Genomic DNA, 19412 nt, shown 5'->3' with positions numbered 1-19412 from the left:
AGCAGCCACACTGCCTGCGTGTGCAGTGCTGCTCAGGTGCGTCTCAGCTGCAGAACATCTGGAGAAACTGTGGCTTGTCGATTTTTTTCCATGTGCTGCATTCGGTTGTCAGCAGAAATAGACATTGAAAATTGTGTTTTTCTTGGGGTCTAAAATGAGACACTGAGTCTGTTCAGACCTGGTATTAACATGCGTCTAGGATGATCCGATCATAAGTGAACAGCTTCTAAGCCGTCTGTTCACACCTGGCTTTAGATTGTGTCTCCACATGCATCTTGAGTGACCACCTGCATGTTTTTATTGAGGAATTTTTTTTGTGGCAGGCCGCCACAATTAACACATCTGCAGCCACAAATAGAGTTTTTAGCACTTTTGAAATATATATATCATGCTGTCATTAACTGCACTACACAGTGCAGTGACGCCCAGTGAAAGTGAAACTTAACCATTCATTTTGCTGGGTCTAAAAGTTTGAGTTTCGCCTGTGCTGCACTCACGTACCTGCAACAATGTCCAAATTTAGAGAGTGAGCAAAGAATGATTAAAAAAGGAACACATGCACACAAGATCAAAAATCCCTGAAGTTTGCTGTATCAGTGAGAGCTTGTTAGGACCATTTAACAACTGCTGCTGCTTTAGCCGTGCTGACCGGGCAGACATTCATGTGCCTCTAACCTCTGTAACTGCAGCAACAATGGCCCAGTGAGGCCCCGAGCACGTCCGTATGTGGTCTGACTGAGCGATCAGACCTCAAGATGCATTGAGGATCACTCGGGTGTTGGGCTGGGCAATATGAAATTAAAATAATATCACAATATTTTTAATATAAATATATATATATCTTTTTTAAAAATCTCTAAACTACTGTAAACTGCTTGCATTAAAAAACATGAAATGAACCACAGTTAAAAATAAAGTAGCTACTGCCATAAAATAAAGTTGCATAAATATTATAATGTTAAATAACAGATAGTATAAAGTTAAATAGAGTACTGTTATAATCAAATAATCAATCATTGTTTTGAAGGACCGGCTCGTCTTGGGCCGGATGTGTTGATGTTTTTGCTGTGGACTTGAGCTTGTGGTCAACAGTTGTGTCAGTGCCTTATGCTGAATCCCCATGTTCAGTATTGCTCTCCAGCTCCTCCATGTTTGTTGGTTTTGGTACCATGCATTGTGTAGACGCCCCCTTGGCCACAGGAACGGATGCAAAGCGTTATCATACAACTCAAACAAAATAATCAATATAGCATAATATGGTACAATAGACGTTTTTCTATGTTGAAACGATATATTTCCTCATATCGCACAACCTCTTTGGGTGTATTCACACACACACCTGTACTTGTGATCTGATCACTCAAGGCACATTTTAGTACCAGGTATAAATAGGGTTCTCTGTTTTCAGGAGACTGTAGTGGTGGTGGAGGAGGAGGAGAAGGAGGAAGTGGAGGCCCCTGTTGTGAAGCTAGAGCCTGAGTCCGAAGCTGAGATGGAGACGAAAAGCTCTATTCCTCTGTGCATCGGACCGGGGTGCTCCAAACCGGCCCTGCAGGACTCTGTTTACTGTGGCACTGACTGCATCCTTCAGCACGCTGCCTTCACGATGAAGACTCTTTCTGTTCCTAAGATGCCCAGGCCCAGAGGACGGCCGCCGAAAAAAGCTGCTGTTGGCCGACCCACCACAAAGGTTAGTATATTCAACATGGAAATGAAGACATTGAGATTTAACATTCAAGTGTGTAGGCAGTATATTTTTTGATGAGCCTGTTCTATATCTTGTCTGATTTTAATACCACGTTATAAAATCTATTCTACAATATTAAGTATCATTATTTTTTGACCTCTGCCAATGTTTTCATTACAGGGTCAAAAGTCGGGTAGGATGTCAAAGAGATTAGCAGGAAAAGTCGAGGAAGAGGAGGAGATGAAGGAAGCTGGAGGAGGGCAGGAGGAGGCTGCATCTCCCTTAGCCTGCGACCCCAGTCTCACAGAAGCTCAGGCCACTACCATACCATCATCTAAGTTTTACACAGCGTGTATGTATCATTCGCTACTCATACACATTCAGATCACACAGCAGTTTACACATCACACACCAAGGGCCTCTTTTGGCATAACAGATTTTCCTTCCTCTTTGAATCGTGGCACAATCACACACACACACACACACACACACACACACACACACACACACTCACACTCACTCACTCTGGGATAACTGATAAGTAGCAGGGGTCAGCAGTTGGTAAGTATGTTCACTTTTATAGTTTCTCTATTGATTCTAAATGCTCAAAATGTGCTGAAACATACTTGATGAATCAGGATTACAATATTCAGCCAAACACACTTTTAGACCAGTCTCATAACTGGTTTACTTAACTGGTAACTGCAACACAGAGTAACTGTGTGTGGGTTAGTGCTGGGTAGGCAGGTCGCTTTATGGCGTTTTGGTATCAGTGTATCGAAACACTGCCTTGATGTTCAGTTTGTCTGACTCTGCAAAAGTCACAAACTCAAGGGTCCTCACTGAAGAACATGTGCTGCAGAACATGACGATCAGTCACAGACTGATGAACACAAGTTGGAAGAAGCTGTAGTTGGTAACAAGGAAGTCTTAACACACTGACACTTCTGGTAACAGTTTCTTGTTTTGGAGACATGCCCCGTACTGTGAAATGAGCTGTTTGCCTTCGACAGTACGAAGACTTTACAGTCAAGGTTTCGGTGCTTTTCTCACCATAACCTGTAGTGCACATTGAAGCACACCGTATGTTTTCACATGTTCATCTTGGAGCCAACAGGACGATGCTCACGTATACACAACATTTCTCATCATCTGAAATGTTGAACTGCGTCTTGCACAATCTTATTCCAATTGTATTGCCTTGAAATCAATTTTAACAACTTAAATCCTTAACTTCCATCATCAACATTTAAAGACATTATAATAAGGTGCCTTAGTTTAGTTTGTTTACACATATTCATGTGTGTTAAAAGAGATGTTAATACTTTAAAAAAGTTTAAACATTGTGCAGGAGAGGTTAGAAACCAATGATGGCTTATGAGGATATCTCCCCTAATTGATAACAGTAGTCATTCTTTAAAAAAAATTCAAGAAGGAGCTATACAAAATTGATAGAAACCTTCAAATTCCAAAAAAATGTTATATTTAAAAGTTAAGATTTATTACAAAGAAATCTATGAGGTGTTATAAATCTTTGCCAATTAGAGATTTTTTTTTTAACAATGATAAAGTAGATGTAGATAATGTAGAGGCTGATTATAGTAATGAAAGAAGGTGATTCCAAAAGATTTTCCTCTGTATTTTAATAAATATTAACTTTCAAAATAGCCTAATATTAGATTATAATTTGATTTAGGAATAATTAAAATGTAATCCAACACTGCATATCTGGCTAAAAGGTTTTGTCAAGTGCCGGACAAATGGCCAAACAAAGAAAAATTGATTGCACTAGGATCTGCATACTAGTAAACCTTAAAAGGGTCTATGCCCTAAAGTTTGTTCTTGGAGTGCTCATATCCCAGTGAAGCTGATATTTAGGAAATTAAGCTAGACAGTGGATCTCACAGAATCTCATATATTAGGGCTGGGCAATAAATTGATTTTATCGATTTATTCTAATTTGCGGTTCAGGACGATTTTTGAAATGCAAGTCTAGATTTTCTCCTTCGCCTCTCCCTTTGGGCTTCCGTAGTCACAGTGGGCTGCACCCTCCCCTTGCACTTCCCTCCTAGAGATACACACACACACACGACAACATGCCAGCAAGCGTTAATGACAATGAAGAGTACAATCTCTTCAGTTGTTTGGAGCTGCTTCTGTTTTGCGGCGTCATGTCTCGAACAAACCACAGTCCGCTGCAAAGTTTGTTTAAAGGCTGTTACAACTGAAGGCAGCAGTTATTTCAACATCTCAAACAGTGGCAGCAGCCCGGTTGGAGAAATGTGTCTCACTTCGAGATGCACAAGACTGCGTCATTCACAAACACCCGCTAAAAAGCAGCCGACATTAGTGAAATCATTTGATGTATGTATGACAGGAAAGCGACCCGCTGCAAAGCTGTCACTGATGCAGTCGTGCTTCATATCCCTGAAAATAAGATATAAATGAATTCATGTAAGTATGTTTTGTGAAATTACTACAGCCTTCGGTGCAAATTTAAATAACTCCCACTCCCCCTTATTGCTAAAATAAAAGCATTTTTTGTTTTTAAGAAGGAAAAAAAACCAGCTAAAATCGTAAATCATTTTATTTTTTTTATTTAGATTTTATTTTCAGGCCATATCGCCCAGCCCTACCGCATATGAAATAAATTTAACAGGACTATTCAAGCTCTTGAACTTCAAGAGCCCAAATAAAGTCACTGATTAATGTTTAGAAATGTACAACAAAGAGTAGAATGACTTCCCTAAACAGTGAAGAACTCAATTATTCATGACGTGTTTTCTGTTCTGTGTCACTCAGCAGTTGTATGTAGACTTACATAGTTAACTTGGTAGACATTTGTGATAACAGCACTCAGCATGTCTTGCTCACATCTACCACAGCAAACCTTTCACAACTCTTCAGTTCTACTGAATACGTTGGTTTTGTGAACCCATAATGATGTCATAATGCCACGATGTTGGCAGGGCACATCCTCTTCAAACCACTCAACACCTTTTCAAACAAGGACCCCGATGTTCAAGCACCTACAGTATCGTCCCACAGACACTCCAGTCATCAGTAGTCTTTTGCCTCAATCAGGCAACATTTCTTTATTTATTTGCAGTTGCATAAAACATTTACATAAAATGAACTAAATGCTGCACTTAATCCATGAAATGCACTTCACGCACACAGCACAACAATTTCCAACCTTCCTCGTCCATCTGTCATGCTCAAACAACTTTCCATGTATCAGGGGAATCTTTAAATTCACGCTGCAACCTTAAGTGCCTTATCCATCAACGCACACTTGGACCAGTCGTTGCACGACACACACGAATATGAGCTTGGATAGGATTCAGAATAGGGACAGGGCAGACTGGAGGAGGAGGTGACTTCTTGCTGCTGCAGAGACGCAGAGAGGACCAGAGAGGACGAGGATTCATCAGTGCAGATGCTAGGATGGTTTTCCACCTGGAGTCCACTGAACACGATTTGTTGTCATATTCCCATGAAGATGATTTCACACTGTCTGCTGGCCACCATCAGATGAATGCTGCACTCCTTCAGTCCTCTGAGAAAAGATTTCACCCTCTTGCCAGTGAAGAAGCGTTACAGTTCAGCACACATGCACACAAACTAGGGATGAAGGATAGGCATCTGTTTGGAAACATACTGTGGATTTCGTGATTAAATAACCCTACTGGGACCATATTAAGTCACATTTAGTTCTGTTGATAACAGTACAAGCACAACAATGCTCCTGATATTCTGAACCCCCTACCCCTCTTTGTTTGCTTAAACACTCACGTTTGCATCCACATTTCTCTACATATTAATGCAAACACACAAACAGCAGTAAACAACAACAACTCAGTCTGTTTTATAAAGCAAATCATCTCTGTGGTTTCCTTTTGAGCACTGACCTGGGGTCAGCTTCTACCCTATCTTTACAACCTGTACTACTAGTGTTTAATTTATTTTTTTAAAAACAGCAGCATTTTACACTTTACAAAGTTATGCAATATAAAGAACAAGCAGACAGTAGGTCTGCTGTTTGTATACTTTGTTTACTATTAGATGCCTGCGAGAGTGTCATGGGATAGTTCCACGGAGCCAAAATCAATACGTCAACGTGTCAGCATGAATCCTAAACTTAGGTCACTTAAACAGATGAAACTGTCATGTATATAAAAAAAAAAAAAAACAAACTTGCATGTAAAACTAAGTAAAAGTCAATCTTCACAAAGAGCAGATGAACTGTAAATAACACCTGACCCCTCACAAAAACAAAGAAAATACAGTATATAAACAGACAGGTGACAGGTATTAGGTGTTGGGCCACTATGTGCTGCCAGACAGCTTCAATGTTCCTCCGTATTGTTTCTTAAGTCTCTGGAACTCAGCTGGAGGGAAACACCCTTCTTCCAAAAAATATTCCCTCATTTGGTGTTTTGATGTTGGTGGCTTAAAACACAAATACTACAGCCAACGTCCAACTAGTACGTACATTCTGCCCTCGTAGGAGAGGAAATAACTCTGTAGCAGCAGGCCGCTGTAGCCTGTAATCGTCATTCAGAAAGAGAAACCAGAAGACCAAAAGGACAAATTCAAGACTCAAGTTAGCCAGTTAGCACATTACCAACACAACCCAGTTTTGAACAGACAATGGATATTTACTGTGTGCTGGTAAACAATAACAAAATGTTTCTACTAAAGTGCTCAATGGCTAAAAAAAACAACCTTACCTAAAATATCTTGGCCTTTTTTTGATCTCACACCCTTTTGACTATAGTTCTTTGTTTACTTTCATCACTTAAATTTGTCAATGAAACATAAACCAAAACTACTCCACCAACTCCATTTATAGTAGTTGTCCAGCAGTCCATCTTGGTGATCACCTGTTGCATCCTACCCTGTTTGACGCCTCATGGAGCCAGTGAGCCTCTGGATGTGCAGCTGTGAGGTGCTGCCACATTTCTGGAGAAGGTCGTGTTCGCTCCTGGATAGGCAGAGGTCAAGTTTCGAGCGGCTGTGTTGCAGGGCGTCTCACGGGTTCACAGTTGCGTTGAGGTCAGGAAGTGATGCAGGCAGAGACGGCGTCCGCTAACCAGGTGCGGCCTGGTGCACACAGGGGTGTTGTCCTGATGAACGGTGGTACCGCCACGCTTGATGATTTGCTGCACAGTTTAATCTCTGCATCACATGACATCATGGATCTCAGGGAAAAACAAGTGGGGCCTCTTATCACATTAACTTTAAATTGCAGCTTTTTGTATATAACTTGAGTGTTGTCTTACAGATACAGTCTTACTGTAGCACAGTTCAAAGCTTTAGTCAAATTGTTTCTTTTTCACAAGTATGCAGTATAAATCATTTCTGTATCACCTTAAAGCAAGGCAGGTTTATTTATATAGCACCTTAACACACACAGAGGTCAGAGGTCAAGTGCTTTACAGGCTTAAGATGAGAAAAAAAGTATAAATTATATACATAAAAGTAGAGACGAGTTTAAAACCAAATTTACAAAATAAATAAAAATAACACAAACTGATAAATTAAAAGCTTTGGAAAAATAACAGTTTGGGCTCAGTTTTAAAAATGGCTACAGTTGGAGCATGTATAGGGGCATTTGGCCACTTGCTTTTAAAGAAAATGTCTTATGTACCATTGGGAAGCTCTATATGCAGCGTGGAGAGGCAACAATTAGGCACACTTGTCCATCTTGTAGTATCAATAGGGTTTCAGTTTTACACACACACACTTGCAACATGTTTGTAATTGAAATCTTAAATTGCTTTAAAAATCAGACACTTAAAAATGACAACACAAAACAGAAGATCCCAAAACAGACAGGATCTGTGGCACCTACTGCTCTGTTGCTTCGCAACCTGTATCAGTGTTGTTAACTTTGTTTTTTTAAAATGTCTAAAAGTGTTTGGTCCCTCTCTTCAGCTCTCATTGTAGGAGGGAGTTGCTGTTGTCTTTCCTCTCTTCCCTTAGTTTAAGTGTCATTGGTCGCTGGCAGGAAACTTGTCTGGTACTGTTTCACTCAGGAAAAACACTATGAAATCCAAAATGATTTAAGGGACAGAAAATCTTCAGTCTTCCCGTTGTGGAATAATTTAAGCCAATGACAAGCCCATTACATTCATATTTTTTCAAATATCAAACTCCCTGAATATAGAAGGTCACAAAAATGGTGGTAAATGGCCTTCCTTCAGCTCACAGGAGACCCTGTTTTGGTGCCATATGGTTACCATCTTTTCAAGGTGCTATATAGCACTTAAAACCATTCGAGGTGCCATATAGGACTTTTTTTTCTGAGCCTGGTGGCCCTTAAAGGATGCCAAATCATACCAAAAATGAGTCAGTAAGCTTCTTAATGACAATTTTACTTGCAGATAATATTTGGAAATCTGGAAATACATTGTGTGTAGGCTGTTTAAAGCAATTGTTTCATTATTTTCTTCGTAAACTGAACCAAACTAAGCTGAACAACCAGGAGAGAACCTCTGAAGAACAATTTGTGGACTCATAAGCTTCTCTGCTGGTTCTTCAGCTTAGTTTAATGGGGAAATAACTAGTATTGTCAAAAATATAGATTTATTTCTGAATTTTACATATCAATTCTGAATATTTGAAATGGTCTCGGTTCTCAAATTTCACATCAGTACTGGCGATACCAGCTGCGCTTTCTTCTGTCTTCTCTCTGTCAGAGAGTGTACACACACACACACACACATACACACACACACACGGCTGCAGTGCCCTCATAGCCCCGCCTCCTCTCACTCACTCACTCACAGTGCTTGTTCCTCGCCTCATTCGCTCTGGTTGAATCTAATTATCTGAGGGTTTTGTTATAGTCTTTAAAAATAGTGTTTACTTTTTTTTAAAAACTCATTTAAATACTAATATAGATAAAAAGTAATATTGAAAATAATATTGTAAAGTTTTGTTTTTACTTGCATTTTGCTTTTTAAATGTGACGCAATCTCAGAGGATTTTGAACATCTGCTTTTCCTGCTTTTACTTAATTTGATTAATTTACTTATATTCAATAGAAATTCTATGACAACAGTAAAAAGAACCAGTAGAAAACCTCTAAAGAACAATACAGCAGCCCAAAAAGTCATTTTGTGGCAGCACTGCTATATAGCACCTCAACTCATGCTTGTTTGAAACAAGTTTTATATATGTGTGTGTGTGTGTGTGTGTGTGAGAGAGAGAGAGAGAGAGTGAGAGAGATAGCGTATGACTATCAGGCAGAACTATTAGAAAAGGTCTGAGAAAGGCTCTCACAGAGGAGCGTCTATTTATTTTTTTGACTTTATCAGACAATATCAGTGTTTCAGCCCTCTCTGCCACCAACATGTTCCTGGCTAAGCACAATGCCGACTCTCCGTAGGTTCATGAAACTTCAAAAATGACTGAACTGCTCATATGACACCTTAATGGTGAAAGTCCTAAAGTTCACTGGACACCCAGTGTGGTTAACCAATACACAAACATTTGTCGCTATGATACATTTAATGGGATGTGGGTATTACCAAAACCTAAATATTACACTTTTATGTCAAGCCCTTTTTCTTGGAAGTGACACAAAATGTGTAATTGAAGTCTTTCTTGATTATATTGTTTCTTTCTTTGTGTAAATTCGATTCCCTCCAGTAGTTGGCAGTCAGAGTCTGTAAAGTTCAGCTTGAGTGTGACCACATGATGTGGTGAAACGTACACGGGAAAGGCATGTGATTTCTGTTGCTTGGTTTCTGTGTTTACAGCAGTAACAAGTCACTGTGTGATAGTAACATCTTTATTCAAACGTGGCTCAGAGCACACATACCTGCGTGTGCAATATTTAGTGTTGATAAGTGCGCCGAGTTAAATCCCTGAGGCCTTTTCACTTAGTGTTGCCACCAAATGTCAGAGTTAAGCCAAAATATATCCTTTGACCTTCTCTTGGATCTCCATTTTAGCTTTTTGTCACCTCTTTTAAACCTCATTACTCTGTCGTTTCTCCCCTGTTTGCTCTCAAAGCTGTCATGCCTGCTGCATTTTTCTGACGGTTTAATCTCAGCATCTCAACATTTAATTGTAAAACACGAGCACCCTCTACTGGCTAAACGAGTAATGTGCAACCAAAGACAGCAACTTTTGACATTCCCAGTTTTTCACAGTTTGTGAGAGGCTAAGCCCCCTCCAGTGGTGTAGTGGAGAGTATACCCAGGTAAACATGGTATATTCACCTCTTTTCTGGACTTTTACCCACAGCTTTTACAGCCAAAAAGCCACTGAAATATATAAGAGAGTATATCCATTTAATTCTTGGTAATCTATCCCTCTGGCTAGTAGTACTACCACCTCAACAACTGCAACTCCCCTACTGGCCTCCTTTTTGTTTTTAATGTCATCCCCTGTCCAACTTCATCACAGAGATATAAGAAAGCGCCTCAGATATGTTTTACCAAATATCACTTCTTAAAAAAAAGTATTAGTACACAGTTGTATGATAAAATTCAGACATCAGAAATTTTGCACCTTATTTTAAGTATATTTGCTGCAAGTTTTGTGTCCTCGTAGAATAGAAAAACATCTCATTATTGCCTCCCAGTGATACATATGGCTTGAATACACACATATTCTCCCTCAAAACTTCATGTGACTGTCAAAACACCAAATGAGTATGTACCAACTACTGACCCTGACATGCACAAACTCTCCCACTTGGGGCTACAGTGAGACCGAGTTGTTTTTAGTTTATCCATACAGTCTGTCGTCCCTGGGGTAAACACCCCAGTATACAACGGAGCATAGTATATTTTGGGACTCATGATGCCATGAAAAGACTTACCATAGCTTACCGTTACAAAGTTAAAATGAGACTGAAACGATTGTCTGTCCTTGATATCTGTCCTTTAGTGAGCCCTCTAGAGGCCGAATCTGCATGTCCAGAATTCACTACACTTGCAGACTTTTTGGGTTCTACAAAGTCAGTGAGTGTTGAGGGCTGTCCAAATCCACAATTCATCCAGTCCACAAGGGGCCTCAGGTGGACTTTCTGCAAAATTCCAGAGAGTCTGCTTGGGGAGTTGACTTTAAAAACAAACAAACAAAAAATAACTTATTATTATGAATGTGCAAACCTTGTATTTATTTATTTGGGGTTACACTGTATAGGAAAAATATTTTTTTATTGCCTTTATTCCCTATATTTTTACATAAAAAAGAAGGTCTAACAATTTAGTTAATGCCCAATTTATTTAGTCATAATCCTTATTTACAAGCACTTCTGTATTTGAATGTGTGTAACCTGTATGTGGTAGCCAACAGAAATGTATGAATAACATTTATACAGTCGGATCTGTTTCACTAAATAGACATTAAGGGTCAAAACCATTTTGGATATTTCTGATTAAAAATGACAGATACTACATTCTCAGCGCACGTCACCTGTTCACACACTGGGGTCAGTGCCATTTTGTGGAAATATACTGTTCACATATGCTAACAACTGAGCAAATGCAGAGATAAAGCAAGAGAGGTGATGACCTTGTGGTCGTCTATACCGGCTGTTGAAACCTTGATGCAAAATACTTTGCCCCAACTGCCTGTGCATTCATACTCAACAAATGTGCTCATGGAAAAAAATCCTGTAAAATTAAATACATTTTTCAGTTATTTAACAAGCACAGAAATACTCATTAACTTAAACTTATTCTGTTCAAAGTATCTGCAATTTTTCCTTTGAAGCAAAGAAATAATTTAAGAATAAAGAAGGTAATTACAGACAAGAAATAATGATATTATCATGCACAATAGAGCATTATACTCCTGTGGATTGTTTTGTTTGTTTTTGATATGAGAAATTTAGTATCATCCCACTAACTCAGACAAACGTTCTTGCGAGTAGTGTGATGTGTCTGTTTCCTGCAGTTTATCACATACATCAGGGTCATGCTCATATTGTCTTTCCAGCTGTGTCTTCATTGCTGAAACATAATCAAAGTATTTGGGATGGAGCGTTTACATATGGAACGAGATGCTGAATGAGCTGCGGGAAAAAGGAGGTTATGACAGTATTGATCATTGTTTAGTAATGTTTTATTCCGTGATTATGAAGTGTGTACATACAGTATGTTGACTGGTATGGAATCGTGACTGAAAGGAGTTGCGTGTTTTATTTGGGAAAATTAAATCTAAGTGTAAAGTTTGACTTTGTGCAAAGGGCGGCATGTTAAAGTTACAAATCAGGATGTGAAGTGTTTTGATTTGTTGATGACAGAATTTCCATTTTATTTCGCAAAAGAAATCTGAGATGTAAGCAGAGACTCAGAGGTCTGAAACCAGGCCGAGTGCCTACAGTCATCGCAATGAAATTAGTATTTTAAATGTTGGTGAACATGATGAAGTGGTGTCATTTTTATACCCAGCTTGCAACTGAAAGGCAATATTGTTAAAGTATTCAAGTTGTAGAGGTGACATTATGTGAGTTATTCTGTTTTTTAAGAGTTTCCCTCTAAAAATAGGAGTCGGTTCCAGGAAAACTACTGAATTGATTAACACTTGTTCAGAGTAGAGATGAGGAATTTTATGAATAGGCCAAAAATGATGACCTTGTTTAAAATACAGGAAAAGGGAACAGAGCAACAATGACAAATAGATGTTTTTTTTGTCTGATCAGATGTGCAAAGTAAGTATATAATTTACTCAGTGCTGTTTTAAGGCCTTAATGTATATTACTCTTACTAATTAAGATGTGTACAACTTGTGAAACAAGGAATGTGTACAGACTATTTAGTTTAATACAGAGGAATCAGTTGGATGGATAACAGTATTTATTGGGATTTTAGCAGTTAGACCCCATCAATGTAAAACATCTTCATTAATCACAGGCCTTTGTGAATATAGCAGTTAGATCAGGATCCCCTGGAGTCGAGATGCTGGTGGTGGAGTAAAGCCAGCAGATGGTTGATGGAAACTCAGCTGAATCTCATGGGGTTAAGGATGATCATGGAGAGATGGGGGGTGCACAGTCGTAAGTCTGATGGACTTTTTGTGATACTTTAAGAGCATCTAAGGACTGATCAGCAAAAAAGATCATTAGTTAGCCATGGTGATGTCAGAGTTGTGAATAAAGTGACTCGGCATGGGTATTCATGGTATTCCAGTACAGTAAGGTATTAAGAAATCCTGACGCTGTGATCTTAAATGCTGTCAAAAATACAGACCCTCATCTTTCTATTAAAGTAATACTGGAGAGGCTGAAATAAGGATGGTTTGCATGCAATATAAAAGATATTGCTTGAGTCATTGGATGGATCTAAATATTAATTACTGGGGTTGTATTGATCGTACGAGTATACTCTAGTGTTCTAAACAGTTTACACAGGTGTGCTGAGATTTTCTCTCACTGACCAATGATAGGGTCTAAAAAAGAGAGCATCATACTTTGAAAGAACACAATTTGCTCATTTTATCCTTTTTACACACACACACACACACACACACACACACACACACACACACACACACACACACACAGTCTTAATCATACACAAATAAATATTCTTTATTCTTTTCCTTATAGATGCAGAAAGTGACTCTCTTGCATATTTGTTACTTCTATTTTTCTTTCATTTATTAGTTACTTTATACTGCAGATGATGCATTAAACCAGGACCATCCAGCTTTTCTTCCTGTTTTCAAATTCATTAAAGGACCTGTCCTTGTCCTTTTTTTGTACTACAATGCACATAGTTATTCCTCTTTTTATTTAGTAAGAGTTTGCATTGACACTGCTTCAGTGTGTTAACACCTTGTGTCTGAAAAGTAACCTAACAGCAGAAAACATGTTTTCCGATGCTGTCCTTGTTAAGATGGATGGAACTAAAAATAACAGGATTGTCTCTGCTAATTGCACACACAGATTTATAGAAATTAGCTGGAAACAAAAATCTGTTGACATTGGAAAGCTTGTTAAATTCATGTACAGGAAGTAAAGGCATTTTCTTCTTCTTTGGCCGCCTCACACTAGCTCTGATCGTCCCTGAAACAAACCGCAGATCAAATTCATTAATATATATATTTAAAATATTTGTGCAGTCTTCCTCACACATGCAAATGATCAACTCCTGCCATATTTATCAGACAGCCACACAACTTATTTGCCTGTGTGTTAAGAATTTCAGTCAGTAGCAAATGTAAAGTGCGTTCACAGGTCTTTAATTATCATGACTTAACATATTGGCTCTGCCTCAGTAATCCCAAATTAAACACTCATCATTCATATCCTCCAAAATGGCCCTGAAGAAAACAGTCTTACAAAATGCCAACAGAGTGTAGAAGGACATTACGGAGCAGGTGAATGTTGTCACATCCTACCAGAGGACTGTGCAGGAAGATAAACTTTAGTGGTGTTTAAAACTGAAGGTCACAGGAGGAGACCAGGGAGAGCTGCTGGAGTGTTTTTTTAAACCACACATTTACGGTTCTTCATGGTGGATCTGTTGCACTCTGAGATTATTCTGTGTGGGGATAATGACTGTATAAACTAACCCTGAAACTCTTCACTGAGTGATGGTCTGTCAGATCTCAAATCTAACTTCCTTATGAAGATAATTGGAAAAGCTTCTACAATAAATTATATTCTTGACAATAGGCAGCTTCAGACAAGACTAATGAAAAGTTTTAATAATAAAGGTGATTTAAAATGTGCTTAAAATGTCATATCAATGAAAGACTGATAAAAGAAACTATAGTCTCAGTTCTTGTAAATTTCCCTTACGTGACCAAATAAGTAGCAGTTACAAAAACTTGGTTCTGAATATCGCAGTATCTGCGTGTAGATATTAGCTAAAAAAACTGAGCAAAAAACAAAAACGTCTTGATCAATATATATCAATATAATCGCAAAATGTACATATGGATTTAGTGAACAGGAAACTAAGCTCATCTGTGTATTTACTTTAGAGCAGTTGTTTGATTTAAATGAAGAAACCTAACTGCACAAACTTAATTTCATAAATTAAGCAGATTTAGAGTTTCAAAAGATTTGTCTTCAAAAAAAGATTCCTCTTCAATCACCCCTTTTTATTTCCATATTGTGAATATATATTAGGGTACCATGAGAAATGTCTTGACATGATAAGGAATTGCAGAGGTAATTTAATGTCTGGAAAATTCCCATAGCTTTTTGTAAGCAAACAAATACAAACACTAAAAAGCTGAAATCTTATTTAACACTTTTTTTTGCACAGACACTTTAGCGATATCCCTGCAGTTGTGGTGTTTACGGTTCTTTGACAAGAAAAACATTTATTTTTCCATTGATCATTGCAGTGGAGAAGTGTGACCATATGGAAAATAAAAAGGCATGCGTTTACAAATTAGTTGTTCATGCAATCTGTTATATGTCAGTTTTTGCATCTAGTTTTTGAATTTTATTGAACATATTACAATTGTAAATTGTAAAATCAAGCATTTTGTTTATTTCGCAACTGATCATAATCATATGTACAGGACGGCTTTATTAACATTTCTGATATAAACAAACAATTAACAGCAACAGAAAATTTAAACGTTACACTCAAACTGCATTTACATAAACTGACACTGTCCCATAAATGAAGTAAATAGGGAAATCACTTTCATTTTTGGCCAGATCAAAGTAAAATAAAGTTTATTGATTTAATATTATCTGTGATAAATACTAATAAGATGAATCTATTTTCTAATTATTAGTTGTAATATACAAGCTGTGTAAAACTGACTTCAGCAATTCAGTGGTAACGTAATGGCGGTTTGAAGGAATTACACTGCATTTTTTATGCATGCACATCAGCATCATCATCATCATATCATATATCATAGTGAACTATTCATGTGTAATGTGATTTTATAGAAGGCTTACTTCAGTGTGGACAAATGGACCAGAGAACACAACAAACACATTCAGAGGTTCAGTGAGAGCAACAACGGCCTTACAAATAAAACTAAATTTGCTCTGATTTTCTGCATTAGTAACTGAGTGTATGTTCGTTCCCATGGCAACTCGATGCATATCATTTGCTGTACTGCAATTGCGTGGCTTTGATCGGTGGCATTTCTAATGTAACGTTATAGCTTAACAAGTCTGATAAAGTTCATTTCTAACATATTCCCTCAGTGGCGAATACTTATCTTTGAAAGACTGACTATTGATTTTACAGTGACACTATATCCAAAAGAGATGATTTAGTGAAAGCCACTTTTGAGCTGATTTCAAGCTGAAATGGGGACATAACTTGCTCCCAATCAGGTTAGCTGTGCAGCATAAATTACCATGACAATCTAGCCAGTTTGAAAGAAAGCTACCTTTGTGACATGTAACACTCTAGTTTTAGATTCAAGATACCTCAATAAACCTCTAATCCAGCTTTGTTGTACACCCCTCTCATTCCTTTGAATTGGGAAAAATATTTGTTTCTATTTATAGACAGAAGATTTAATCATGCTGTTTTGAACTTTTACCTGTTTTGCATATCTTGTGACATTTTGGTTTATGTCACAGTAAATATAATTCTTTATGTTCACAAAATGCTCTGCTGTTTTTTTTTCAAACAGCTACTGAGGACAGTAAACAGGAAGAGGCTGACAGTGAGGCTGTTACTTCTTCAAAGGACACCTTGACAGATGCTGTTCCCTCCTCCCAGCCTGTCGCAGAGCCAGCCCCACCACAGAGCCACTCTCAAGCAAAAGAAAAGGTGCCAACCAACAGTGGTGTGCCTAATCAGCAATCTGCAGAATCAGATCCCCCTCTACCACCCAACCCAGCTAAATCTAGTCTGTCTCCGGCTTCACAAAATCCATCCACTTCAGCTCCCAGACATCATGAAACAGGAGCCCTCATAGTCACTAAGACCCCATACGTCATCCCAAAGAAGCAGCCTGCACCCAAGCCTCCGTCCAGCAATGTGTCAGCTTCCGCATCAGGCCAAAAACCTTCCTCAGCCCCAACGCTGCTGAATGAAACCAGAAATCTGCTGGTGCCACCTGCACCCAGTGCTCCGTCCTCCAGACCCTCTCAGCCCAATAACCAGGTCAGACAGAGCATCCAGCGCTCGCTCACCAGCATCCTGTTCAAAAGGTGAGAACTGTTCTATAGGCTTGTATTGAAGTCTTGTCATTGACTCATAATATACTCTCTTTATGAATTGAAAACTAGCCCAATGATTGTTAAAGTAACAGCGAAAGTAGCCAAAATAATTAGAGGCAATAATTTTATGCATTTATAAAAACAACATTGACATGATTCATGATACGCATGCAGTAACATATTTACTACTATACTACATAATCTGGGGGATGATACACCACGAATTCATTTAAGAATTAGGTTGATTATTACAGTGTGTTTCTATAGGATACCCTTAAAACTTGGCATTTCACTTGGGGCCCGTGCCCTATGATCTGCATCACACAGAGTTTTGTGTGCCTGCTGTGTGTTCTCGTCAGCTCAAATTGGGTTGTATCATCTGTTTTTTGGATAAATTAGTATTTTTTTTTTTCAAAAAGTTGTTTGTTTACTGAATATTTGACAGAAGCTTTTGATTAAAGCTACAGTAGACCTCACTCCTAACTGTAACTAAAAAGAGATGATTTTTAAAAAAAAATTCTGATAGTAAACTCACTCACAAAACAGATTATTTCCATGAAGTGATGGACAACAGGAACATATTTGTGGGATTTGCACTTTTACAATAATTAGAGTAAAACTTGCATCTTGAAAAGTCTGTCGACTAACTAACTGCCTTTTCATTTGTCAAGGGTGTGTGATTGTGAAGATTTGGATTTGTCTGAGAGTGAAGTTGCAAAGCTTGTCGCAAGCATTGAGATGGAGATGTTCGACATATTTCGCAACACAGACAGCAAATACATGAACAAGTACAGAACTATCATGTTCAATCTGAAGGACCCAAGAAACAAGGTTTGTTTCAAGTTGATAAAACCCATTTCTGTCTCTTGTTCTCTGTTCTTAGCATACATTTGAATACTAATTGCAATATTGCAGAAGTTTTTTTGATTATCTCACACTTATGTGTTTTTAGCAAACTGACAGTCCAGTTTTGGGTTCTCTCTCTAGGGCTTGTTGTGCCGGGTTGTACGTGGAGAGATTAGTCCCTTCAGACTGGCCAGGATGAGCCAGAAGGATATGCAGGCTACCAAAGCATCTGAGCCAAGTCCAAAGGAAAAACAAACAGAGGTAAAGTTTAATAGATGTTAAACACAACAACCAAGATAAAATCAGATATTGTGCTTAAACTCAAAGGTTCAAGCAGTGTTTGTGTCAGAAAATATTATCTTCTTCAATCACCTGTGTGTATCTAGGTCAAGGATTCTAAATCAACAAGTTTGCTGCAGAACCCTGAACCAGTGAAGGTTGATTTGCCCAGTTTAAATCCAGCAACTACTAAAGTGACAAGTTTGCTGAAGAAGTCTGAACCAGTGAAGGTTGATTTGCCCAGTTTAAATCCAGCAACTACTAAAGTGACAAGTTTACTGAAGAAGCCTGAACCAGTGAAGGTTGATTTGCCCAGTTTGAATCCTTCTAGACCCGATAGAAGCATGGTGTGTATTTGCTTCATTTACTTTCACTTGGTAGAATTTAAAAAATGATGTGACCATTATTTTGTCTGACCTGCTCCATGTAGACATTTCTCATAAAAGGAAATGCATGTTATGATGTTATTCTGGGTTGAATCTGATTGTGTGTTTGTGACTGTACAGGTTGCTTCCCAGGAAAAGAGGAAAAGTCTTCCTGCTCCTGCTCTGAAGACCAGAATAAACCAGCCAAGCCAGGGCAGTGCTGTGCCAGATATTCTTGCCTGCATGCTAAAGGACACAACATCAGAGCACAAAGCTCACCTGTTTGACCTGAAATGCAAGATTTGCACAGGTAAATTAAAAAGATGTTTTACATAAGCAATGTAGTACCTTGTAGACATTCTTATCCTCTGGCCACCTATTGTTTCTTTTAGTTTTTTAAAATAGTTTCTTGTTTCTTCCCAAAGGCCAAATACTAGCTGAGGAAGAGGAGGAGCCGACAAAGAAAAAACCCAAGGTTTCTGAAACAAGAGAAAAACATGAACCCTTTTGGAAAAGGTCTGCAGGAGATGACTCCCCTCTGCGGGCTCCACCAGACTCACCTGATATGGATTCTCCAACATCATCCTTAATGGACCCTTCATCCCGCCTTATCATTGATGCTCCACCGTTGACTATAGTTGAATCCCCTGCATCCCCCATAATGGACTCTCCAGCCTCCCCAATGGAGTCTCCAGCTTCCCCCATCATGGAGTCCCCTGCATCCCCAACTCAAGACACCTATAAAAGCACAAAACGAAAGAGAGCATACACACCAGTTGTGATTCCAGCTGTGTCCACAGTAACCATCACAAGGCGGGATCCCCGCACTGCAGCAAGCAGGTTCTGTGCTTCTAGTGGCACCTCTGGTCCCAGTAACACAACTCATAACCAATCAGTCCCTTATGCTCCTCTTAAAGACACTATCTCTGCACCGCCCTCAGCACCAGTCCCCTCCCGACCACCAACGAAACCATTACCAAAATCTATCTTAATGAAGCCATCTTCCTCTGCAGATCCCAGACTCTATGGCACATCCTCAAGGTATTTAAAGAACTGCAGAATATAAAAACAAAAAAGCAAAATCAGCATAATGTGAGGATGTGATTGTCATCAT

The 19412-nt window shown here is 38.7% G+C and overlaps 1 protein-coding gene across 1 annotated transcript in view; it reads left to right on the top strand.

Moving 5' to 3' along the window:
* Positions 1 to 19412, top strand: part of LOC121946467 — a 33795-nt gene that overhangs the window by 5144 nt on the left and 9239 nt on the right. The window contains exons 6-13 of the mRNA XM_042491030.1: positions 1409 to 1690; positions 1868 to 2039; positions 16277 to 16799; positions 17480 to 17639; positions 17796 to 17915; positions 18041 to 18280; positions 18440 to 18608; positions 18724 to 19339. Of these exons, the coding sequence (XP_042346964.1) occupies positions 1409 to 1690; positions 1868 to 2039; positions 16277 to 16799; positions 17480 to 17639; positions 17796 to 17915; positions 18041 to 18280; positions 18440 to 18608; positions 18724 to 19339 (2282 nt within the window). The remainder of the gene's footprint in view (positions 1 to 1408; positions 1691 to 1867; positions 2040 to 16276; positions 16800 to 17479; positions 17640 to 17795; positions 17916 to 18040; positions 18281 to 18439; positions 18609 to 18723; positions 19340 to 19412) is intronic.

This window comes from Plectropomus leopardus, chromosome 8 (genome assembly GCF_008729295.1).
Source record: "Plectropomus leopardus isolate mb chromosome 8, YSFRI_Pleo_2.0, whole genome shotgun sequence".
Lineage (NCBI taxonomy): Eukaryota > Metazoa > Chordata > Actinopteri > Perciformes > Serranidae > Plectropomus > Plectropomus leopardus.
Note: the sequence above shows the minus strand (reverse complement) of the source record. Positions and strands in the feature narration are given on the sequence as shown.